Below are 20,408 nucleotides of genomic sequence, written 5' to 3' on the forward strand. Positions count from 1 at the left end.
GCTCGCTCGCTCGCTCGCTCTGTCTCTCTCTCTCTCTCTCCATCCATCATGACTGAATCCGGCGACTCCAGCACCCACCTCAACTCCTCCTCCCCTACCTCGCTCCACCGCCGCCGCCGCCGACGGCGCTGCCTCATCTTGGGCGGCGCATGCCTCCTCCTCCTCGTCGTCCTCGGAGTCGTCGCCCTCGTCCTCTACCTCACCCTCTTGAAGGCCCGCGACCCCACCATAAAGCTCGTCGCCGCCCGCGTCGAAGGCGTCTCCCCCCGTGTCACCCTCCCTGCCTTCCACATCGAACTCAACGTCACCCTCGAGCTCATGGTCCTCGTCCACAACCCCAATCGCGCCGCCTTCGACCACGCCGAGGGCGACACCGCCCTCCTCTACCGCGGTGCCCTGGTCGGGGACGCCGTTGTAGAGCCTGGCCGGATCCCGCCGCGGGGGGACGCGTACGTGCAGCTCAATCTCAGGGTCGAGGCCGACCGACTCGCGGCGAAGCTCTTGAGCCTGGTTGCGGACGTGGCCGCCGGTGAAGTGGCGTTCGATACATCGACGAGAATCCCCGGTCGGGTCACCATACTGGCTTTCATCAAGCGCCACGCGGTGGCGTCCTCCGAGTGCCACGTGACCTTCGGGGTCCCAGACCTCAAGGTGAGGAACCAGGAGTGCCGCTACGAGACCAGTCTCTGATCACCCGTCGGTGCCGGGACTCGCATACGTCTTCCATGTCTTCTGTGGATACCGTCATATAGAGCGATTCTTGCATGCTTGACACCTACTAATACGTGTAGATGATAGATACTTATAGAAAGACTCTGTACTTTTTTATCAGCTTTGTACCACAGCCTTGCATTCTTGTTTCTGAATTCTCTACTCTTGGAGCTCTTCTATTATTATAACAGTTTAGTAGTTTTTTATTTTGAAATTCTCTAACGACTTACCTTTTCACTTAATTCTTATCTGTGACAGTATTGAACCAATGGCAAATATTCAGAAATTTCTATTAAACATAGTAGAAGTTTTTGATGGAATCCGAAGTTCATATTTCTTGTTCATTTGATCATAGCCGGATTCATAGAATGCAAGCAGGTACTTAAAAAGTTTAAGCTGAACTCCAGGACAAGCATCTTTTAAATCCCTAAACAGGTTCATTTTAATCAAAGACCTCATGCTTTCTCAAATTAAAGAGCTGCACAATCAGAGTGCTCTGATTAGTTTGTATTATTATATCACTATTATCTACCCTGTTAGTCATTCCTCCATAACAAAACATTACTTCACCACCATTCAGAAGGAATTTTATTTGCACTTATCTCAAATTCAAATTCCTGGATGGTTGCAGACCTTTGTTCAATTGAAACTAGGACTGCCCTTAAATCGGATTGGTTTGGTGTTAAAGACCAATTCAAAACTAATTTAATCTTAACCGATTCCTAATTTTTAGAACCCTAGCTAGAAAATCAATTCTGGAACCTATCCAATCCAACCAATCAAGATTGGGTTGGTTCTCTTCTATTCTCACATTACCAAAAATTAAATTAAAAATAGTAAATAAACTAGAAAATTAATTAATAATAAAAGGTGAATTACAGAAGCAATATATACACTCAAAGACATCTAACAATAAAAAAATAAATTTATCTATAAATATAAAATATAAAATCTTACATATTGTAAGCATAATAAACCAATGTTTCAGCAAAAATAAGTTCGACAAATAACATGAATGAAGAATATATAAGAATTTATGAACATATTATGTAAGAGATATTTGATACATCACTACAGCTTAATTTTATATTATATTGTATATGTATACGTATATATGGTTGATAGCACTACCCAAACCCAACCTAGCCCGATCGAATTTCTCACATTTGGAACAGGAACTGATTCGATCTTGTTCCAAGTCAAGCCCACGAGTTCAGTTTGGTTCCTGGTATAGCCCAAAGCTATGCCTGCCCAAAGCTGTTCCTGGTATAAAATGTAACAAGCGGCCCTCGGTGATGAAGATTGAAGGCGCTCCCAATCAAGTGCCAAGTGGCGTATGGGTCGCCATCACACTTGCTAGATTTAGCTATCTTACATGGTACATGTACCATCATGCATGTGATACACGTAAGAAGCATAAGCACGCAAGTAGAGCCCGTACATCATTTGCAAGGAAGATTGTCGATGAATCAACAACATAATCTGGAATCAATAAATAATCCAGAAAGCGCTTTCTTGGAGGACAGATTGTAAAAAAGTATAAATACCCACCTGCCATTACAAGTCCCTTACTTTGTCAGCCTTCTTCACTAACTGGAAGCTGCAAAGGTTTCGAGTCATATAAGCTTTCTCCCTCCCATGTCCTTTATCAAAATCTTCAGCTAAAATTCAGCAGAAGAGGACCCCCTAAAGCTGGAGCAAAAGCTCTGGAGTTCTATGGCAAAGGAAATGAGTTTATCACTTTAATGCTGCTTCTTATCAGAGAATGGGCATCGAGGGATCTTGCACAGAAGTTTCTCATCTAGCACAGCATATTGCTTGTTCATTTCGATCGCTGCCTTCTCAGCAGCTGCATCAACTTGATCCTCATACTTCTCATAAAGTGCAGGTAAGGAATACAGAAGCACAAAAACTGCGGGAAAAAAAAATATGCTACCAATATCATACGTTAAAACTTATGAAATAGCGGTGCATCCTATAAATTTCGAGACGTAACAACATAGAAGGAAAAAATAAGGAAACTTTCAACTAACTGCAGTACAACCAAATAAATAAGCAATTATCCAATAACAGTTTAAAAATTAATTCAGCAATTCCCTGTTGCACTCTGGGGATTTCCTTTCCAGACATGGAGATACCTGATAACGGTTTTCACAAGGGAAGCAATGATTCAGCATTGTTATTAGGAGGCATCTGAAACTTTGCGAGCAAGCATGGTCGAAGAAAAAGTTGATCTATGTTTATCAATTTGTCACAATTATGTCTTAATATTAAGATGTCAGATGCATAATTTCTTACAGGGTGAGTGACAGCATCTTTTGGTCAGTAGGTCGAGTGTTATCTGAGAAACACATCCAATAAACCAAGGATCAAACACCCGGTATGACTACAAGTCCTAGTGCTATTTGGTGGTCAAGGAGATATCCACTGTCTTTCTTGGATAGCGGCATGGGTTTATGGTAATGTCAGATTATTAAAACTCATATGTAGGATTCAGAAACAAAGTTACAGATACTGAGTGCTTCTTTTTTTCCCTTGAGCAAAACAGTGGCAAACCACCTCACATTTCAATTAATATGTATTTCCTTTTGAATTTTGTCCAAGAAAGATGCTGGTCAATATGTTACAATAAAAAATGGTAGTTGATAGAAAATAATCTGTATCGGTCAAGTAGTTATGGAGTATGACTTATATGACACGGGTAACCATGAAACAAACATGAATGAAATCCATCAATCAAAATGAAATCCATATAAGACACGGATAATGAGCATACATTCTTCTAATCGACAGAAATCCTAGCCTTTCATCACCATGTTTGATGTTTTTTCAAGCATGTGTTAGTAAGATAGAGGTTGCAAGTTGAAAAGGATAAATGGAGGGATCAGCTTATCTGAAGAGAGATACTGTATCCCTGCAATGGTGCATGCATTCCAAAGCTGGTAAGCATATGAGGACCCCAAATAACTCACAGGTGAGCAGGAACAGGTAATTATATATATGTGGCAAGAATAACAAGAAAGAGGTATGGCAAAGTGGCACATGCTCAGAAAGCATAGCACTCTAGTATTCATTTCTGATTTTGTTTATTTAAAGTATTTGGTAAGTAATTCCTATAGATAAGGGTTCTTTGTTTGGGGAAGAAATGAAGAATTCTACAAATATTGGTTCAGTGCAGCTGTTGATATGTTCTTGAAATTTCTACCTATGGCAAGTAGAGATATCCTAGTAACAAGGCAAGTACAATTAATATATAACTGCAAAAGGAAAATAGATAAGCCACTATGTTGGCCTCATGATTATCTATGTGCATAAATTTCTAGTTTTTCCCAATTCATACTAGCAACACAAACCAGAATGCTCAAAACCAGAATGCACTTCATATCTATGAGCTTTATCACTCTAAATGTGAAGATCCTTATGCTGATTACCATCCTTAATTATCTCAAGAAAATAGAAGCTTTCCAAATACTCCAGAACATTCTCATTATCTGTCAATAGCTATCAATCATACCATCATTCCAAGACCTCTTTCAAGTGTCTTTCCTATCCTCTTCTACTTAGGTGTCACTATGAACATATCCGAATTCATTCAGATCCCATTTGAACAAATCACTTCCATATTATGCTCCATCCTGATTGGTAAAATGCATGCTACAATCAACATCATTCTGTGAAGCTGATCCTCTCTCTGTTATGATTAGAACTGATGTATTAGTATGTTATAGATGTAGCTAACTCAATTCATGTATTGGTTTCAAAAAATTGTAAGATACTAATAACGAATTACATCACCATCTAAGGGCCCTGCCAGTCCAGATACTGTGGATGGCAGTATCTAGCTACAAACACATATTAGGTGTTGGAGGAAACAAATGATCCTACATGAAAAAAGATATGGAAACAACAAGACAGAGACATAAAATGGAACTGACCGATGTAGAAAAAAGTCAAAAAACTGAACCAACTTCCAATTATAGAAAGAACCCACAAGCCAGTGATTACCTGCACAACAATTTTCCCTGCTGAGAATCGAAGGCAGATTACACAAAAGGAGATTAAGTATTGGAGCTTTACCATGAGAAACTTCTTCAAATCCTTTCCTGAAGCAACATATCTGAAGATTGCAAAAGTTTCATTGATTTTATGTTTTACTGAATGAGCTATGCTTAAGAACAGGTCCTCAGGCAAGACAACCTCTGGAAAATTTGGAGGGGACCTAAAATTCATAAATAAAAATAGCAAAATTAATTTATGGATTATAAATGATAAATTGGCAATCATATCATTGTAATTCGATATATATCTATGTAAGCTTGCTACATTTGGCAACCACAAAAATACATTGCTTCGTAATGCAAAATCAAATATAGATATCAAAATTTTCTTCTCATTAACTAACAAATTAGCAGAGAACCATGAAGAGAATTTGTCATATCCATGTCATTTGGAAGCAACAAGCTCTCATGAATAAATTTATGGCAAAAAGCAAGTTATCTTTATAATAATGTGGTAAATGAGTAGACAAATCTCTCAAATTCAACTATTTGTGCCTTATTAAAGCATCTCTGTCCTCTAAATCTGCTTGGGATTCAACAAAGAAATAAACACAATATTTCCTCTAGTCCAATGGAAGGAAAAACTTTTTCAATGAGATATAATCATGATAAGAGGTTTCAACTACTTGAACATCTTCATCAATCTTTGAAAAATTTGGTGGTAACCATGATATGCAGGATCACCAACACGAAACAGTGAATGACAGCCTGAAGCTTGAGCAAGGAAAAGGAGTCAACCAGTGAATAAGTCATACAGTAGATGAAGCAAGAAGCATAACCAAAGTTGTGCGGTGCACGGACTTCTTTTTTTTTTGTTTGCTTTTTTGTATCAAGCAGATATACTTCATTCACATTTTCGTGCTAAAATATGATTAAACAAACAAGAACTAATGACAAGTAGGAACCAAGGCTCTCTATAAGTAGCACAAAGCATCGAATGAATGCCCAATGGAATCCTAGGGGACATGCATATCAATGAAATCATTCAGAACATGCTCAAACCAACAATAGAAGCCCATGTACTTACCAAATCAGGTAGAAATCATAATAATGAAATCTGATAGAAATTATAGTGATGACACATAAGGTAACCCAAGAGCCAAGAAAGGTCATTATTGAATAACATAATAGAGACCAATCATGGAAGAACTGATATGCCATTACCAAAGCTACAAACAATGAATAAAAGGTTTTGCTCAAACACAAAGAATAAACGGTGATATTTCTTACCTGTTGATGAATGATGCTGCATTGGACCAGAGAAACAATACTACCAGAAAAAATATGAGAGAGTGACAGATAAAAGTGAGGAAGTGATAGCCTATGCATTCAAAGAGAAGCCAGAGAACAGTAGCACTAGCAAGAATACTCGCTGACATCTGCTTGTTTCTCCATAATATAATATCAGCAGCTGAAATCACAAGAACCAGATCAGTACAAGTTGTGGTTTTAGTGTAGCAAATTCTTATATGTTATTCATAAGTTTATGGCTTTAAAAAAAATCATTATATAAAAATTTAGGTAAAAAAACTGGTACATGGAAGATTTAAAGATCACACAAGACTTAAGTATATGGTAAGTAAATTTAAGATATTATGCCAATTTATCACTCTGAGTCCTTGGTCCAAAGTATGTTACAAGAAACTATAACACACACACATACACACAACAGACAGAGAGGGGGGGAGAGAGGGAGGGAGGGAGCTTTCCAGTTTAGTTTGTCTCCCTGGTTTGTCAGTTTTGCCTCAAAAAGATGAATGTATTTTCAGTAATCAATAGTTGCCTACTTGACTCTTCGGACTCAGCAAATATAGGGAGTCTTAGAGTACTGCTTGTTGGCTGCAAGATCTCAGAGAACATCTGGCCATTAGTGAGGTTTGCCTATCCATCAATTGGTCTTCTAGGTGAACCCAGCAATTTAGAGGTTAACAGCTGTCAAAAAACAGTCATAGAAAACCTTAATTTTGATTTTAAAATTATCACATCAATAATGCCAAATCACATAGATGGGATAAGCATTGATTGTTAAGATAATGTCCACAAGCATTCACACTCTAGAATCATTTTATGTATGACAGATTGATTACAATTTCCAGTTTAACATATTTGGAAACTATGAAAATTCTTAGACACAACAATACAGAAGAAATTGTTGCCATAGTTTGGCAACTTTAAGGCTTTGGAAGTTGAAAAGGAGGCATTTTGACTAACTGAAGGAACTCATTAAGTATTTCAGTAATCATTCCAGCATCTTTTTTCTTTTATCTTTTCTTCTGTTTTTCTTTTGAGCAGGATGGTTGAGATTTCTTTCCATAATCTCCCAAATTCAAATTGTGCATTCATACGTTATATTGATCACAGCAAGAAAAAGAAATTTTGGGCGAAAAATTATATACAAATTAAAATAACATTTCGTGCAGAAAATTTTTGGATTTAGTACCTGAGAAATAAGCAAGGGCCCTCACTAGTTTCAGCTAACCAAAAGAATCATTTGAGTGCATAAAATGTAACCTTAACAACAGTTTTCTTAGGTACAAAAAATTGCCATAAAAACTATGTAGATTAGACATCATCTATCTACATTTTATCCAATCATCACCATTCTATACTTCAATATTGCTTTTGTATTGGCAGCAAAGGAAAGGACACATGAGGCATGATAAATATAGAAGCAAATGTCTAATGTGATCGGCAAGTAACACTTGTTGCTATGCATGTGGATAAGAAGATATCACTTAGAATTTATACCAATTCTACAGATTTGAATGTGCATGAAACATCATTGCACGGAAAATTTAGTCATGAAAATCTGAACTTTAGAACACAACTGGAGCCCACATGTGGGCAAGCTAGCAAAATAGGGCCCTCGCGTCCTGCTATATCTGCAATAGATGATTAACTAGATTCATGTGTTTTTCTGCACAGGCTACTAAATAAACCATCCAGGCTTCAGCTTGAAAAGATGGTGCCATTAGAGTCATCATATTATAGATTACTAATTGGGTGGCTTAGATCCTTTAACGGTTCAAAACTTTTGTCTATTGAGATTCCAGAGTCTCAATCTGTTACCAAATAATGGTGCCCTTCCAAAACAATGACCGTCCTCCATTTTGGCTTTTTAAAAATTTCATCACTGCTATGATACCCTGTAGTCTCTTATAACACCCTACATGAAAGAGTTCCACCTTCTTCTCATCCTAGTCCACTGAGGCCACTCCTCTTCTCCCTCGGTGATAATACACCATTATCATTCTCTGCCTCCCCCTTCACCCTTTACTCACATCCCTAGTCCATTACAACCACCCTTTTCAGGATGGAGAATGTACTTACGCCGGAAATTAATGCATATGCACAAAAAACTTGACATAAGTCCGGAGGAGAAACCTGAAGATATCGAAGCTTCAATTTTTTTGTAGAAAAAGAAGCTAAGCTTCAAGGAAGCATAATCATGACTTCAGATATTGCATTAAACAAAATGGATGTTGATATTACACATTAGGTTTCAGATATAATCAGCAGAATGTTTTTTATCCTTTTTATCTTCTGCATGCATGCGTGGTGGTGGGGGTAGGAGGTGTTAGCTTACCACTAGACCCAAAAGGTTAACCAGTCAGGGAAAAGGTTAACAAGGTGTACCAAGCCTTAAAATCCCCAACCACTACATGGGGCCTGAAACATGCATGTGAAGCCATAAATGAGTCAAAAACAACTCAAGACCAGAACAAGTCAAGAATGAATCAACTGGGATCGAATCAAGATACGAAAATACTCAAGAAAATAAATAGATAAAATTGACCTGATGGGATTTGAATCATGACCTTTGGGTTTGATCCGATGTTAATGTAGAACCAGACCCCAAAAGCTTAAGATGTTAGGAAAGGAGTCAACAATGTATATCAGGCCTTAACAGGGTGGAGGGAGTTGAGGGAATAATTTTGTTGGGGGAATAAGATTTTTCCCCCAAGTGACACAAATGCCCCCAAGAAGCCGCACAATCGCCGACCCTGAACAGCCGAAGTCGGCATCCGACCTCGGAACGCCCGACCTCAAGACATCCGACCTAGGAAAATCTTGATGCTCAAGGTCTACCCTTGTCAGCCACCTACTACGGCCGTACTCCTCCGAGGTCCAACTGAGGACCATACCCTGCCACTGCTTCAGCATTTATTGCGCATGGCCGCTGTAACCCTCCGATTCACTCCACCATTAATGCGAATCTCCGGCTTACTCTACAATTAATGTGGATCTCCGGCTTACTCCACCATTAATGCGGATCTCCGGCTTACTCCACAATTAATGCGCATGGCTCCTGACATCTACGGATCCTCGGCTCTCCACGGCAAGTTAGCCCAGCAGAGTCTGGTCAACCATGATAAGTCTCTGATCTCGGCCATACCTCCGACACCAATGCAATGATTCGCCTGGTAGCGTACTGGTTCGGGTCGTACGACGCCCTCACCGCCGACATCAGTACAATGATTCGCCTGACCGTGCGCCGACCTGAGCCACATGCCGAGCCGTACTATGGCCTCGCCCTGTTACATCACAGGTAAACCGACCCCCACCTATAAAAGGGAGCCTTGGCTTCTCAGGAGGGGGTTGGGAAATTCCGCGCCTTACAAGCACTGTTCATTTCCTCCTTACACTATCTGCCCCTTCCCTGACTTGAGCGTCGGAGGGCCGGCGCCGGAAAACCCGGCCACCGGTTTGTCTGCAGGCACCCAGACGGAGGACGCCGCCTGCTGACGGATCGCTGCCCCGCCGTGAGGACCCCCAGCTCCCTCTCTCCGGCCACCCCAGACGGAGGACGCCGCCCGCCGACTGGTCGCCGCCCCGCCGTGGTGACCCGCAGCTCCCTCTCCCTCGACCGAAGATTGCCCCCGGGTCCAATTTCCAGCAACAGTTGGCGCTAGAGGAAGGGACCGAGTAGCAGTCATGAAGTTGAGAAGTAAGGGAGCCTCCAACGTCTCCCGGCGTCCCCCGCAAAGTCCTGGACGCTCCGTCCAGAATTCTCCAACTCCGGCTGACCCAGTTCCTCAGGTCCAGCCGGAACAGTTCAACGCCTTAGTACAGCAAGTCCAGGCCCTGGCCGCCGCCGTTCAGGGCCTGCGACGCGAGGAAGCTTTACCAACGCTTCCCCCGCGGGCCCAGGTCCCGCCGGAATTTCTTCCCAACGGCCCGGTTCTTCCCGGCCAGAATCTACATGGCTCCTCCAAAGCCAATAACGAAGAACGGACTTCCCCCCGGAGAGAGCTACCGGGGGAGGATCTCAACAGAAGGCTCCAGCCTTCTGAGGCTGAGTCAGCCCCGGACCGCCGTGAGCCGATGCAAACCACGGCAACAACTCTGCAGGCAGGGGAGCTCGACCGAAAAGTTGAGCATCTGGAGCGCCAGATCGCGGCACTCCACAGCAAGAAGGCGAGGCAAGAGGGAGACTTTGAGTTCACTACCAAGTCCCCCTTCTCCAGCCGGATCGAGGATGAGCCGGTTTCCGCGAGGTTCAAAATGCCTCAGATGGAGCCCTACAGCGGAATCACCGACCCTCTCGACCACTTGGAGAGCTATCGGGCCCTCATGGCCCTACAAGGGTCCTCGGAGGCCATACTTTGCAAGGCCTTCCCAGCAACCCTCCGAGGGACCGCTCGGCTTTGGTTTTCTGGACTGAAGCCGAACACGGTGTCCTCTTTTGAGCAACTCGGCAGGCAGTTCGCCACCAACTTTGCTGCCAGCCGGCGCCAGCGACGGACGTCAGACTCCCTCCTCAACATCAAACAGAAAGAGGGGGAGTCCCTCAAGGAATACCTGGACCGCTTCACCGCCACCACATGGGAGGTTCGCGAGCTAGACCAGTCGATAGCCATGTCGGCCCTGAAGACTGGGGTTCGCTCCTACCGATTCCTCTTCTCCATCGAGAAGAGCTTCCCGGCCGACTTCACTGAGATGTTGGCCCGGGCCCGGAAGTATGCCAAGGCCGAGGAGGCAGTCGCCTCTAGGCGGGGAGCAGTTGAGCCCGCCTCGAAGAAGCAGAAGAAGCGTCGCGAGGAGCGCGGCCAACAGAGGAGCCGATCCCCTCGCCATGAGAAGAATCTCCCCAGACTGAGGAGCCCGCCCCGTCAGCAGGGGCGACCTCAGCAGAGGACCCCTCCTCGACCGAGGTCCCCACCACGGCCTCGGACGTACCCGGGAAAGTACGAGAACTATACACCCGTCAACGCCCCCCGGGCCGAGATCCTGATGGAAATTGAGGGTCGGGACTTCTTCCGACCCCCGCCGCCTATGCGAGACACGGGATTTCCCCGTAATCCCAGGAAGTACTGTCGCTTCCACCGAGACCGTGGGCACGACACGGAGGACTGCTTCCAGCTCCGGGACGAGATAGAAGCACTCATCCGTCGAGGAGTACTCAACCGGTTCGTGAGAAACCGGCGCGAGGAAAGGAGGCCGGCGGAGGATGTCGTACCAACCGAAAATCCAGACGACAACAGGCCCATTGCCGGCACCATCAACATGATTGGAAGGGCCTCAGCAGGAGCAGCCGCCCCGGGAGCACCCCCGAAACGCCCACGCACTGATGAAGTCATCTCGTTCTCGGACGAGGACTTAGAAGGGGTCGAGACCCCTCACGATGACGCTGTGGTCATCTCAATGATTGTAAATAAGTTTGATGTAAAGCGTGTCCTAGTTGACAATGGAAGCTCAGCCAACATTTTGTATTATCATGCCTACCAAAAAATGGGGTTGACAGAAGGACATCTCCGGAGGATCAACGCCCCACTGGTCGGGTTCACCGGAGATTCGGTCCCGGTCGAAGGTGAGACCAGCTTCCTTGTCACAGTTGGCCTCGCCCCCCAGGAGAGCACTGTGAGGACGGACTTCCTGGTGGTCCGACTGCCCTCGGTCTACAACGCCATCCTTGGGCGGCCAGGGCTGAATGCCCTTCGAGCCGTAGTTTCAACCCACCATCTGCTCATGCGGTTCCCCACCGGCCAAGGAGTAGGCGAGGTCCGAGGAGACCAGCTGGTCGCCAAGCAATGCTACACGGCGGCCCACGGAGTAAAGCAACCGACCGAGGCGACAATTCAGCCAACGGGCCCTTCATTGCCCATAGAAAACCTCGATGCGAGGGACACCCTCTGGAAGAAGCAAGTAGAGCCCGGTGAGCTTCTTGTTCAAGTTCCACTAAAAGAAAATTTTCCCGAGCTAACCGTGCAGGTCGGCTCCGGCCTCGGCGCCCGCGAGAGGGATCGCCTCGTCAGCTTCCTGCGGGACAATGCTGACGTCTTTGCCTGGTCGCCTGCGGACGTGCCGGGAATTGACCCTGAGGTCATGGTTCACCGACTCCAGGTGAGGCCAACCAGCAGGCCTGTAAAGCAGAAGAAAAGGGGCTCCGCCCCGGAACGGCAACGTGCTGCGGCCGAGGAGGTGGACAAACTCCTCGGAGCCGGCTTCATCCGGGAGGTCTCCTACCCGGACTGGCTCGCCAACGTAGTCCTCGTAAAGAAGGCCAACGGGAAATGGCGTATGTGCGTGGACTACACCGACCTGAACAAGGCCTGCCCGAAAGACAGCTTTCCCCTTCCAAGCATCGACCAGCTCGTCGACTCTACTTCAGGGCACCAACTGCTAACTTTTATGGACGCCTTTTCAGGGTACAATCAAATCCGAATGGCGCCAGAAGACGAGGAGAAGACGGCCTTCATCACCGACAAGGGCACCTACTGCTACAAGGTGATGCCCTTTGGCCTGAAAAATGCTGGGGCCACCTATCAGAGACTGGTTAGCCAAATTTTCAAAGACCAGATCGGCCGAAATATGGAAGTCTACGTGGACGACATGCTGGTGAAAAGCCGAGCGGCGGAACACCACATAGCCGATCTCGACGAGACATTCGCCAAGCTCAGAAGATACAAAATGAAGCTCAACCCGGCGAAATGTGCGTTCGGGGTCACCTCGGGCAAGTTCCTGGGTTTCATAGTGACCCAGCGCGGAATTGAAGCTAATCCGGAGAAAATCCGGGCACTGCAAGAGATGTCGCCTCCGAAGACAGTTAAGGAGGTGCAGCGGCTCGCAGGGCGAGTTGCCGCCTTGGGAAGGTTCGTCTCTCGGTCAGCCGAGCGCTGCCTCCCTTTCTTCAAAAGCCTCAAACGGCCGAAAGACTTCCGGTGGTCAGAAGAATGCCAGCGAGCCTTTGAAGAGCTCCGGAGCCTTCTGGCCTCTCCCCCGCTGCTCACCAAGCCCCAGAAGGGCGAGGTCCTTTATTTATACTTGTCCGTCTCCCCAGCTGCAGTGAGCTCAGTCCTCGTCCGGGAAGAGGACAAGCTCCAAAAGCCGGTCTATTACACCAGCCGGGTTCTCAGGGATGCTGAGACCCGATATTCTAAACTTGAGAAGACCATCTTCGCTCTCATCATCTCGGCTCGGAGACTCAGGCCTTACTTCCAAGCCCACACAATAGCTATATTGACCGACCAGCCTATGAAGCAAATATTGCAAAGGTCGGATCGTGCGGGGAAGATCGCCAAATGGGCGGTTGAGCTCGGAGAATTTGACCTCGAGTATCGGCCCAGGCCGGCTATCAAGGCCCAAATACTCGCCGACTTCATCGTGGAGTGTACTCTGCCGGACGACCCCGAGTTGCCACCCGTATCCGCGGAGGAAGCCCCGAGGCAGCCATGGGTCCTGCACTCGGACGGGTCTTCAACCTCGGGGGGTAGCGGAGCCGGACTCATCCTCACCAGTCCAGACGGAGTAGTGGCCGAGCAAGCCTTGCGCCTCGAATTCCCGGCCTCGAACAATGAGGCCGAGTATGAGGCTCTCATCGCCGGGCTCAAGCTGGCGAAAGAACTGAAAGTGGAAGACCTGACGGCCTTCAGCGACTCCCAGCTGGTAGTGAACCAGATCCAAGGAGACTTTGAAGCTAAAGAGCCATCCATGCAAAAGTATCTCCAAAAGGTGCGGGAACTTACGTCTGCCCTGAATTCTTTCAATATTCAGTACATTCCCAGGGCGGAAAACTTCAGGGCAGACCAGCTGTCCAAATTGGCAACCTCCCGCATGAGCGAGCTTCCCAAGGGAACAACGCTCGAGTATCTTCAGATCCCCAGCACGGAGGAACCCGAGCCCACCATGTGCATCGACTCCGAGCCGAGCTGGATCGATGGGCTCGTCTGCTACCTCCAAGACGGAACCCTACCTCATGACGAGACGGAGGCTCGCCGAATCAAGCGCCAAGCCCCCCGGTATGTCCTGTACGAGAATAGACTTTATCGTCGATCATTCACTTCTCCCCTTCTCAGATGCCTCCGCCCCTCCGAGGCGGACTATGCCCTCCGAGAGGTCCATGAAGGGATCTGCGGAAATCACATGGGGAGTCGGGCACTGGCCCACAAGATCCTGCGGCAAGGATATTACTGGCCCACACTCCAGAAGGATGCGACGGATTTCGTCCGGAAATGCGATCGGTGCCAGCGAAACGCCAATATCCAGCGCCGACCTTCGGCCCTGCTGACTTCTATCATCGCCCCCTGGCCATTTGCCCAATGGGGGATCGACATCCTGGGGCCCTTTCCCCAAGCCTCCGGACAAAGAAAGTTCTTGGTCGTCTCCATCGACTACTTCACCAAATGGGTCGAGGCCGAACCCGTCGCCCGGATCACCGAGCAAAAGATGCGGGACTTCGTGTGGAAGTCCATAATCTGCAGATTCGGACTACCCCGTATCCTTATATCCGACAATGGTCGACAATTTGACAATGTCCATTTCAGGAAATTTTGCTCCAAGCTCGGCATTGATCACCGCTTCACCTCGGTTGCTCACCCCCAGACAAACGGGAAAACTGAGGTAACTAACCGCACTATTTTGCAGGGACTCAAGGCTAGGCTTGATCGGTCCAAAGGACAGTGGGTCGAGGACTTGTACAATGTCCTTTGGGCGTACCGGACCACGTTCCGACTGCCCACAGGAGAGACCCCCTTCAACCTAGCATACGGCACTGAGGCCGTCATCCCGTTGGAGATCGGCCTGCCTTCTCCAAGGGTGGAGCATTATGACCCCGACACCAATTCCTCCCAGCTCAGGAGCAACTTGGACCTCGTTGAAGAGACACGAGAGGTCGCCCGGGTCCGCATGGCAAGATACCAACAGCGAACGGCCCAATACTACAACTCCAGAGTCAAGCCCAAGCTCTTCAAAGTAGGGGACCTTGTCCTCAGGAGAGCCGAGGCTTCTCAACCGACCGAGCAAGGAAAGCTCGCCCCGAATTGGGAAGGGCCGTATCAAATCGCCCGGGTACAACGACCAGGGGCATACAAATTGAAGTCCCTGGAGGGGACTCCGATCCCGCGAAGCTGGAACTCCGAGAATCTACGAATGTACCACCAATGAAACCCTTAGGGGTTCAAAACAATCAGGACAATGGACTCAGCTTCCTTTTTGCAAATAATTCTCTCATTTTGATGACGGTAATTCTCTTCTAATGTTGGGTCGTCTGTGATCCTCAGATTCCCCGGCCAAAAATCGGAATGCCCCGAGGCTCGATCGTAGAGTCCCAAACTCCCTCGACCTCGAGAAGTATCGCAGGACGACGAAACGTCGACCGGCGCAAGATTCCCTCGACTAAGGTCGGGATGCCCCGAGGGTCGACCGTAGAGTCTCAAACTCCCTCGACCTCGGGACGAAGCCGTGAGGGGTGGAAAGGGTGGTTCCACCCGGGGCGCCACAAAGTGGACCCCCGGGAGCGGTCGACGATCTCCGATCCCCTGACGAACGATTCCTCGACTAAGGTTGGGATGCCCCGAGTGTCGACCGTAGAGAACCAGACTCCCTCGACCTCGGAAAGCGTCGCAGGTCGGCAGAGCGTGCTCAGACCCACCGACCTGACGAACGATCCCTCGACTAAGGTCGGAATGCCCCGAGGATCGACCGTAGAGTCCCAAACTCCCTCGACCTCGGGACGAAGTCGTGAGGGGTGGAAAGGGTGGTTCCACCCGGGGCGCCACAAAGTGGACCCCCGGGAGCGGTCGACGATCTCCGATCCCCTGACGAACGATTCCTCGACTAAGGTCGGGATGCCCCGAGTGTCGACCGTAGAGAACCAGACTCCCTCGACCTCGGGAAGCGTCGCAGGTCGGTAGAGCGTGCCCAGACCCACCGACCTGACGAACGATCCCTCGACAAAGGTCGGAATGCCCCGAGGGTCGACCGTAGAGTCTCAAACTCCCTCGACCTCGGAACGAAGTCGTGAGGGGTGGAAAGGGTGGTTCCACCCGGGGCGCCACAAAGTGGACCCCCGGGAGCGGTCGACGATCCCCGATCCCCTGACGAACGATTCCTCGACTAAGGTCGGGATGCCCCGAGTGTCGACCGTAGAGAACCAGACTCCCTCGACCTCGGGAAGCGTCGCAGGTCGGTAGAGCGTGCCCAGACCCACCGACCTGACGAACGATCCCTCGACTAGGGTCGGGATGCCCCGAGGGTCGACCGTAGAGTCTCAAACTCCCTCGACCTCGGGACGAAGCCGTGAGGGGTGGAAAGGGTGGTTCCACCCGGGGCGCCACAAAGTGGACCCCCGGGAGCGGTCGACGATCCCCGATCCCCTGACGAACGATTCTTCGACTAAGGTCGGGATGCCCCGAGGGTCGACCGTAGAGTCTCAAACTCCCTCGACCTCGGGACGAAGCCGTGAGGGGTGGAAAGGGTGGTTCCACCCGGGGCGCCACAAAGTGGACCCCCGGGAGCGGTCGACGAACCCCGATCCCCGAAGCGGACAATACTTTCTGAAGCAGAGCTCTGCCATTGAACTAGCGCGCACCCTACTTCGGTAGAGCGCCCACAGGCCCGCCGACCTGACACAAGACTCCTCAACTAAGGTTGGGGCGCCCCGGGGTCCGACCAGAGGGTCTCAAGCTCCCTCGACCTCGAAAAGAACTGTAGATCAATAAAGCCTCCCCAGATCCTCTCAACTTCGGTGGGTGTCGTTGGGTCCGTGAGAAGCCCGAGCCCCCTTACAAGTCAAAATGACTCCGGAGGACGACGAGGAAGGGAAGCAACCTACTCCGCCATGTGAAACACAACTCCGAGAATGCAAGAGGTACATCCAACTCGATGCCCTCCTTGACAAATTTTATCTACATACCGCTAATCATCTAACGTTGGAGTCCTATCTCGCCCCAAAGTCGGGCTACTCCAATAGGTCGGCTTAAGACCGATCTCCTAATTACATTATGCATGCTCCGTTCGACAAGTCTCCACTCGTCAAGTCTCAACTTGAGCAAAGTCTTCGTAAGTTAGGGCCCAACTCGGCCCCCATACACAGACTCCGATGTCTAGCTGAGAAAGTGGTCTCAGCCACGAGCATACCAGCCGAACACAGATACTAAGGCGATCTTTAGAGATTCCTGCCTTACTCACCGAAATCTCGGTAAATTCCGAGAACGATAACTATGGAAATCTTCGGCAATAACTTAATTATCAGCCCACGTTCCCCACGAAGGGTCCGGAGTTGAGTTCGGAAACTCGACTAAACTCCCCGAATAGCGGCACGGACAGACCGACCCCGGTCTTACTCGAAGGGCTAAGGCCCAACCTCGATGCCTTGGGATTTCCCCGAAGGCCGAACGTGACGACTTTCGCAATTCTAAGATCCGAGTTGTGGGACTTAGAGAAATTTGCTAGAAACCTAAGCTCGGAGCTCCCTTTGGTCGGAATGACTAAAATCCGAGAAGGCCAAGATATAACTTGGGAAAAAGGGCAACTTCGTTAAGCAGCCCGAAAACCAAGATACAAAGTTAAAGGCGATTAGCTAAGGCTCTAGCCTTATTCACGACGAGAAAGAGAAAGACGAGCACAGAATGATAAAAGTATTTTTTCATTGACAAAGGGCCGGAGGGCCAATTACAAAATTGGAAGTCGGCCATTCAAGAGCCGACCTCGGATACAATGAAAAAGAAAAAAATACAAGTCTCAAGCTGCGGGGGCGACATCCGGGGGTCGTCTGGCACAGTAATGACCACAGCCGGCACAGGCTCAGGGTCGGGGGCAGGGGCCTCGGGTGCCGCCTCCGGGATGTCGTCCGTCTCGGCCGCCGGTGTCGCCTCCAGGACGTCATCCGTCTCGGCCGCCGTCGTCGAGGGCCCGGCAGGGTCTTGTTCGTACAATCCTGCCTCGGACGTCAAAATGGCAGGAAGGTCTTGCATATCGGACCCGTAACCCAAGTCCATCCTCGGACGGACCGTTGAAAGGTCATACTGGGGGCAGTACCGGCGCATCTGCAGCCGGAAGTTCTCGAAGCCCCGGAGGAACCCGTCCACCGTCTCCTCCTCGAGCATGTCGCGGAACTCCTGCGACCCTTTGAAGAGCTCCACGGCGTGATCAGCCCGCTCAAGTGCCCTCCTCTCTCGGGCCTCAAGCTGCTCGATTCGGAGGCGGGAAACCCCGTCCTCATACTTGAGGGCCGCGACCTCGGCCTGGACCTCCCCCAAGCGCGCCTCTGTGTCGCGCAAGGCCGACCTGGTTAGGGCGTAGGCGGCCTTCTCCTCCCCGAGCCCTTCCGCCATAGCGAGGCGCTCGGCCTCGGTGGTCGCCCACCGAGCCTCCCTCTGACAGACTCGACCCTACCTCCTCGGGACCCAAACCCATTTTTACAGAAAAATAAAGGGGAACTGAAGATAGGGGAGGAAGAAAGGAAGGAAACCCTAGTTAAAACAGGGTGAAAACCTACTGGACATCGCCGGAAATCGCTCCGGGCACCAACGGCAAGGTTCGGTTGAAGAAGGAAGCAAGGGAGAAAGACAACAAAAATAAGAAGCAGCCAAGTAAAACCCTTAGGGCAAACTCGAGGGGTTTATATAGACCCCCTCGGCGGTCCAGATCGGCAGGGTCGGTTCCCATCCCCCGATCGGATTGCGCCACGTGTTGACCTCGGAGACCGAGGCACCGTATTCACTCCGGATCAATAAATCGGGTACGAAATCGAAGCCCTGTCCCATCGGATCTCGAGGCCTCATTATGGGTCCGCAGAATTGAATCGCCTTGAAGAACGAACGGACGGCACCTCCGCTCCCCTCATTTAATAAGGCCCTGGGGCACGTGGAGCCCCGACGTAGCCTTCACCTCGCCAGATCCATGATCCGGTAATACGAGATCGGAAGCGTCCGATCCTAGGTCATGCCGCGTGTCCGTTTTGAACCCCGTAACGGCACACTCATTCATGAGCGGAGAGTCTCGATTACGGGATCGAGGCGTCGCGTCGTCGAGCCCAAGGACCCTCATTATGAGTCCGCTGCACGAAGCGATTTTGGCGATCCAAGAGACGCCACCTCCGTTACACCCGCTCCGAGAAACGTAAAGACACGAGCTCCACCATAAGTTCGCTGAATAAAGCAACCTCGAAACGCCCAAAGGCGCAGGTCTCGCCATAAACACTCCGAGAAACACGAGGGCGCGGACGAGATTCGCCCCCCAACTTTAATGATAGACTTTACTTCCCACGTCCGAGCCCGCAAGCCGCTCGAACTCGGAAGTCGGGGGGTAGTGTTGGGGGAATAAGATTTTTCCCCCAAGTGACACAAATGCCCCCAAGAAGCCGCACAATCGCCGACCCTCAACAGCCGAAGTCGGCGTCCGACCTCGGAACGCCCGACCTCAAGACATCCGACCTAGGAAAATCTTGATGCTCAAGGTTTACCCTTGTCAGCCACCTACTACGGCCGTACTCCTCCGAGGTCCAACTGAGGACCATACCCTGCCACTGCTTCAGCATTTATTGCGCATGGCCGCTGTAACCCTCCGGTTCACTCCACCATTAATGCGGATCTCCGGCTTACTCTACAATTAATGCGGATCTCCGGCTTACTCCACCATTAATGCGGATCTCCGGCTTACTCCACAATTAATGCGCATGGCTCCTGACATCTACGGATCCTCGGCTCTCCACGGCAAGTTAGCCCAGCAGAGTCTGGTCAACCATGATAAGTCTCTGATCTCGGCCATACCTCCGACACCAATGCAATGATTCGCCTGGTAGCGTACTGGTTCGGGTCGTACGACGCCCTCACCGCCGACATCAGTACAATGATTCGCCTGACCGTGCGCCGACCTGAGCCACATGCCGAGCCGTACTATGGCCTCGCCCTGTTACATCACAGGTAAACCGACCCCCACCTATAAAAGGGAGCCTTGGCTTCTCAGGAGGGGGTTGGAAAATTCCGCGCCTTACAAGCACTGTTCATTTCCTCCTTACACTATCTGCCCCCTCCCTGACTTGAGCGTCGGAGGGCCGGCGCCGGAAAATCCGGCCACCGGTTTGTCTACAGGCACCCAGACGGAGGACGCCGCCCGCTGACGGATCGCTGCCCCGCCGTGAGGACCCCCAGCTCCCTCTCTCCGGCCACCCCAGACGGAGGACGCCGCCCGCCGACTGGTCGCCGCCCCGCCGTGGTGACCCGCAGCTCCCTCTCCCTCGACCGAAGATTGCCTCCGGGTCCAATTTCCAGCAACAAATTTCATAATTAACAATTCGCATAGAACGAGCATAAAAGGGAAGAAAATATGGTTAAGCCAGATTAAATGCAACATAATTTTTAAATGTAACAGAATTCCCTAAACTCTATAAGATAAACTTACAAGCTCAAAAGGAAAAAG

General features: G+C 49.3%; 2 protein-coding genes across 5 annotated transcripts in view; one reads left to right on the top strand and one right to left on the bottom strand.

Annotated features, from left to right (window-relative positions):
- LOC103705995 (uncharacterized) lies at positions 1–2,727 on the top strand. The gene has a single exon (XM_008789924.6). The coding sequence runs from the start codon at positions 49–51 to the stop codon at positions 688–690; it is 642 nt and encodes a 213-aa protein (XP_008788146.2). The 5' UTR covers positions 1–48; the 3' UTR covers positions 691–2,727.
- Positions 2,176–20,408, bottom strand: part of LOC148700128 (reticulon-like protein B6) — a 27,062-nt gene continuing 8,829 nt past the window's right edge. For 2 of the 4 annotated variants that reach the window (XM_088710411.2, XM_088710409.2), the window contains 3 exons: positions 6,000–6,180; positions 4,647–4,930; positions 2,176–2,623 (listed from right to left, as the gene is read on the bottom strand). In XM_088710411.2, the coding sequence (XP_088566537.2) occupies positions 2,454–2,623; positions 4,647–4,930; positions 6,000–6,180 (635 nt within the window). In that variant the 3' untranslated portion in view covers positions 2,176–2,453. The remainder of the gene's footprint in view (positions 2,624–4,646; positions 4,931–5,999; positions 6,181–20,408) is intronic. The other 2 variants (XM_088710412.2, XM_089927133.1) reach the window with 2 other exon arrangements.

This window comes from Phoenix dactylifera, chromosome 14, assembly GCF_051530095.1.
Source record: "Phoenix dactylifera cultivar Ajwa chromosome 14, Ajwa_hap1_PhDact_Kaust_v1.1, whole genome shotgun sequence".
Taxonomy (NCBI): Eukaryota; Viridiplantae; Streptophyta; class Magnoliopsida; order Arecales; family Arecaceae; genus Phoenix; species Phoenix dactylifera.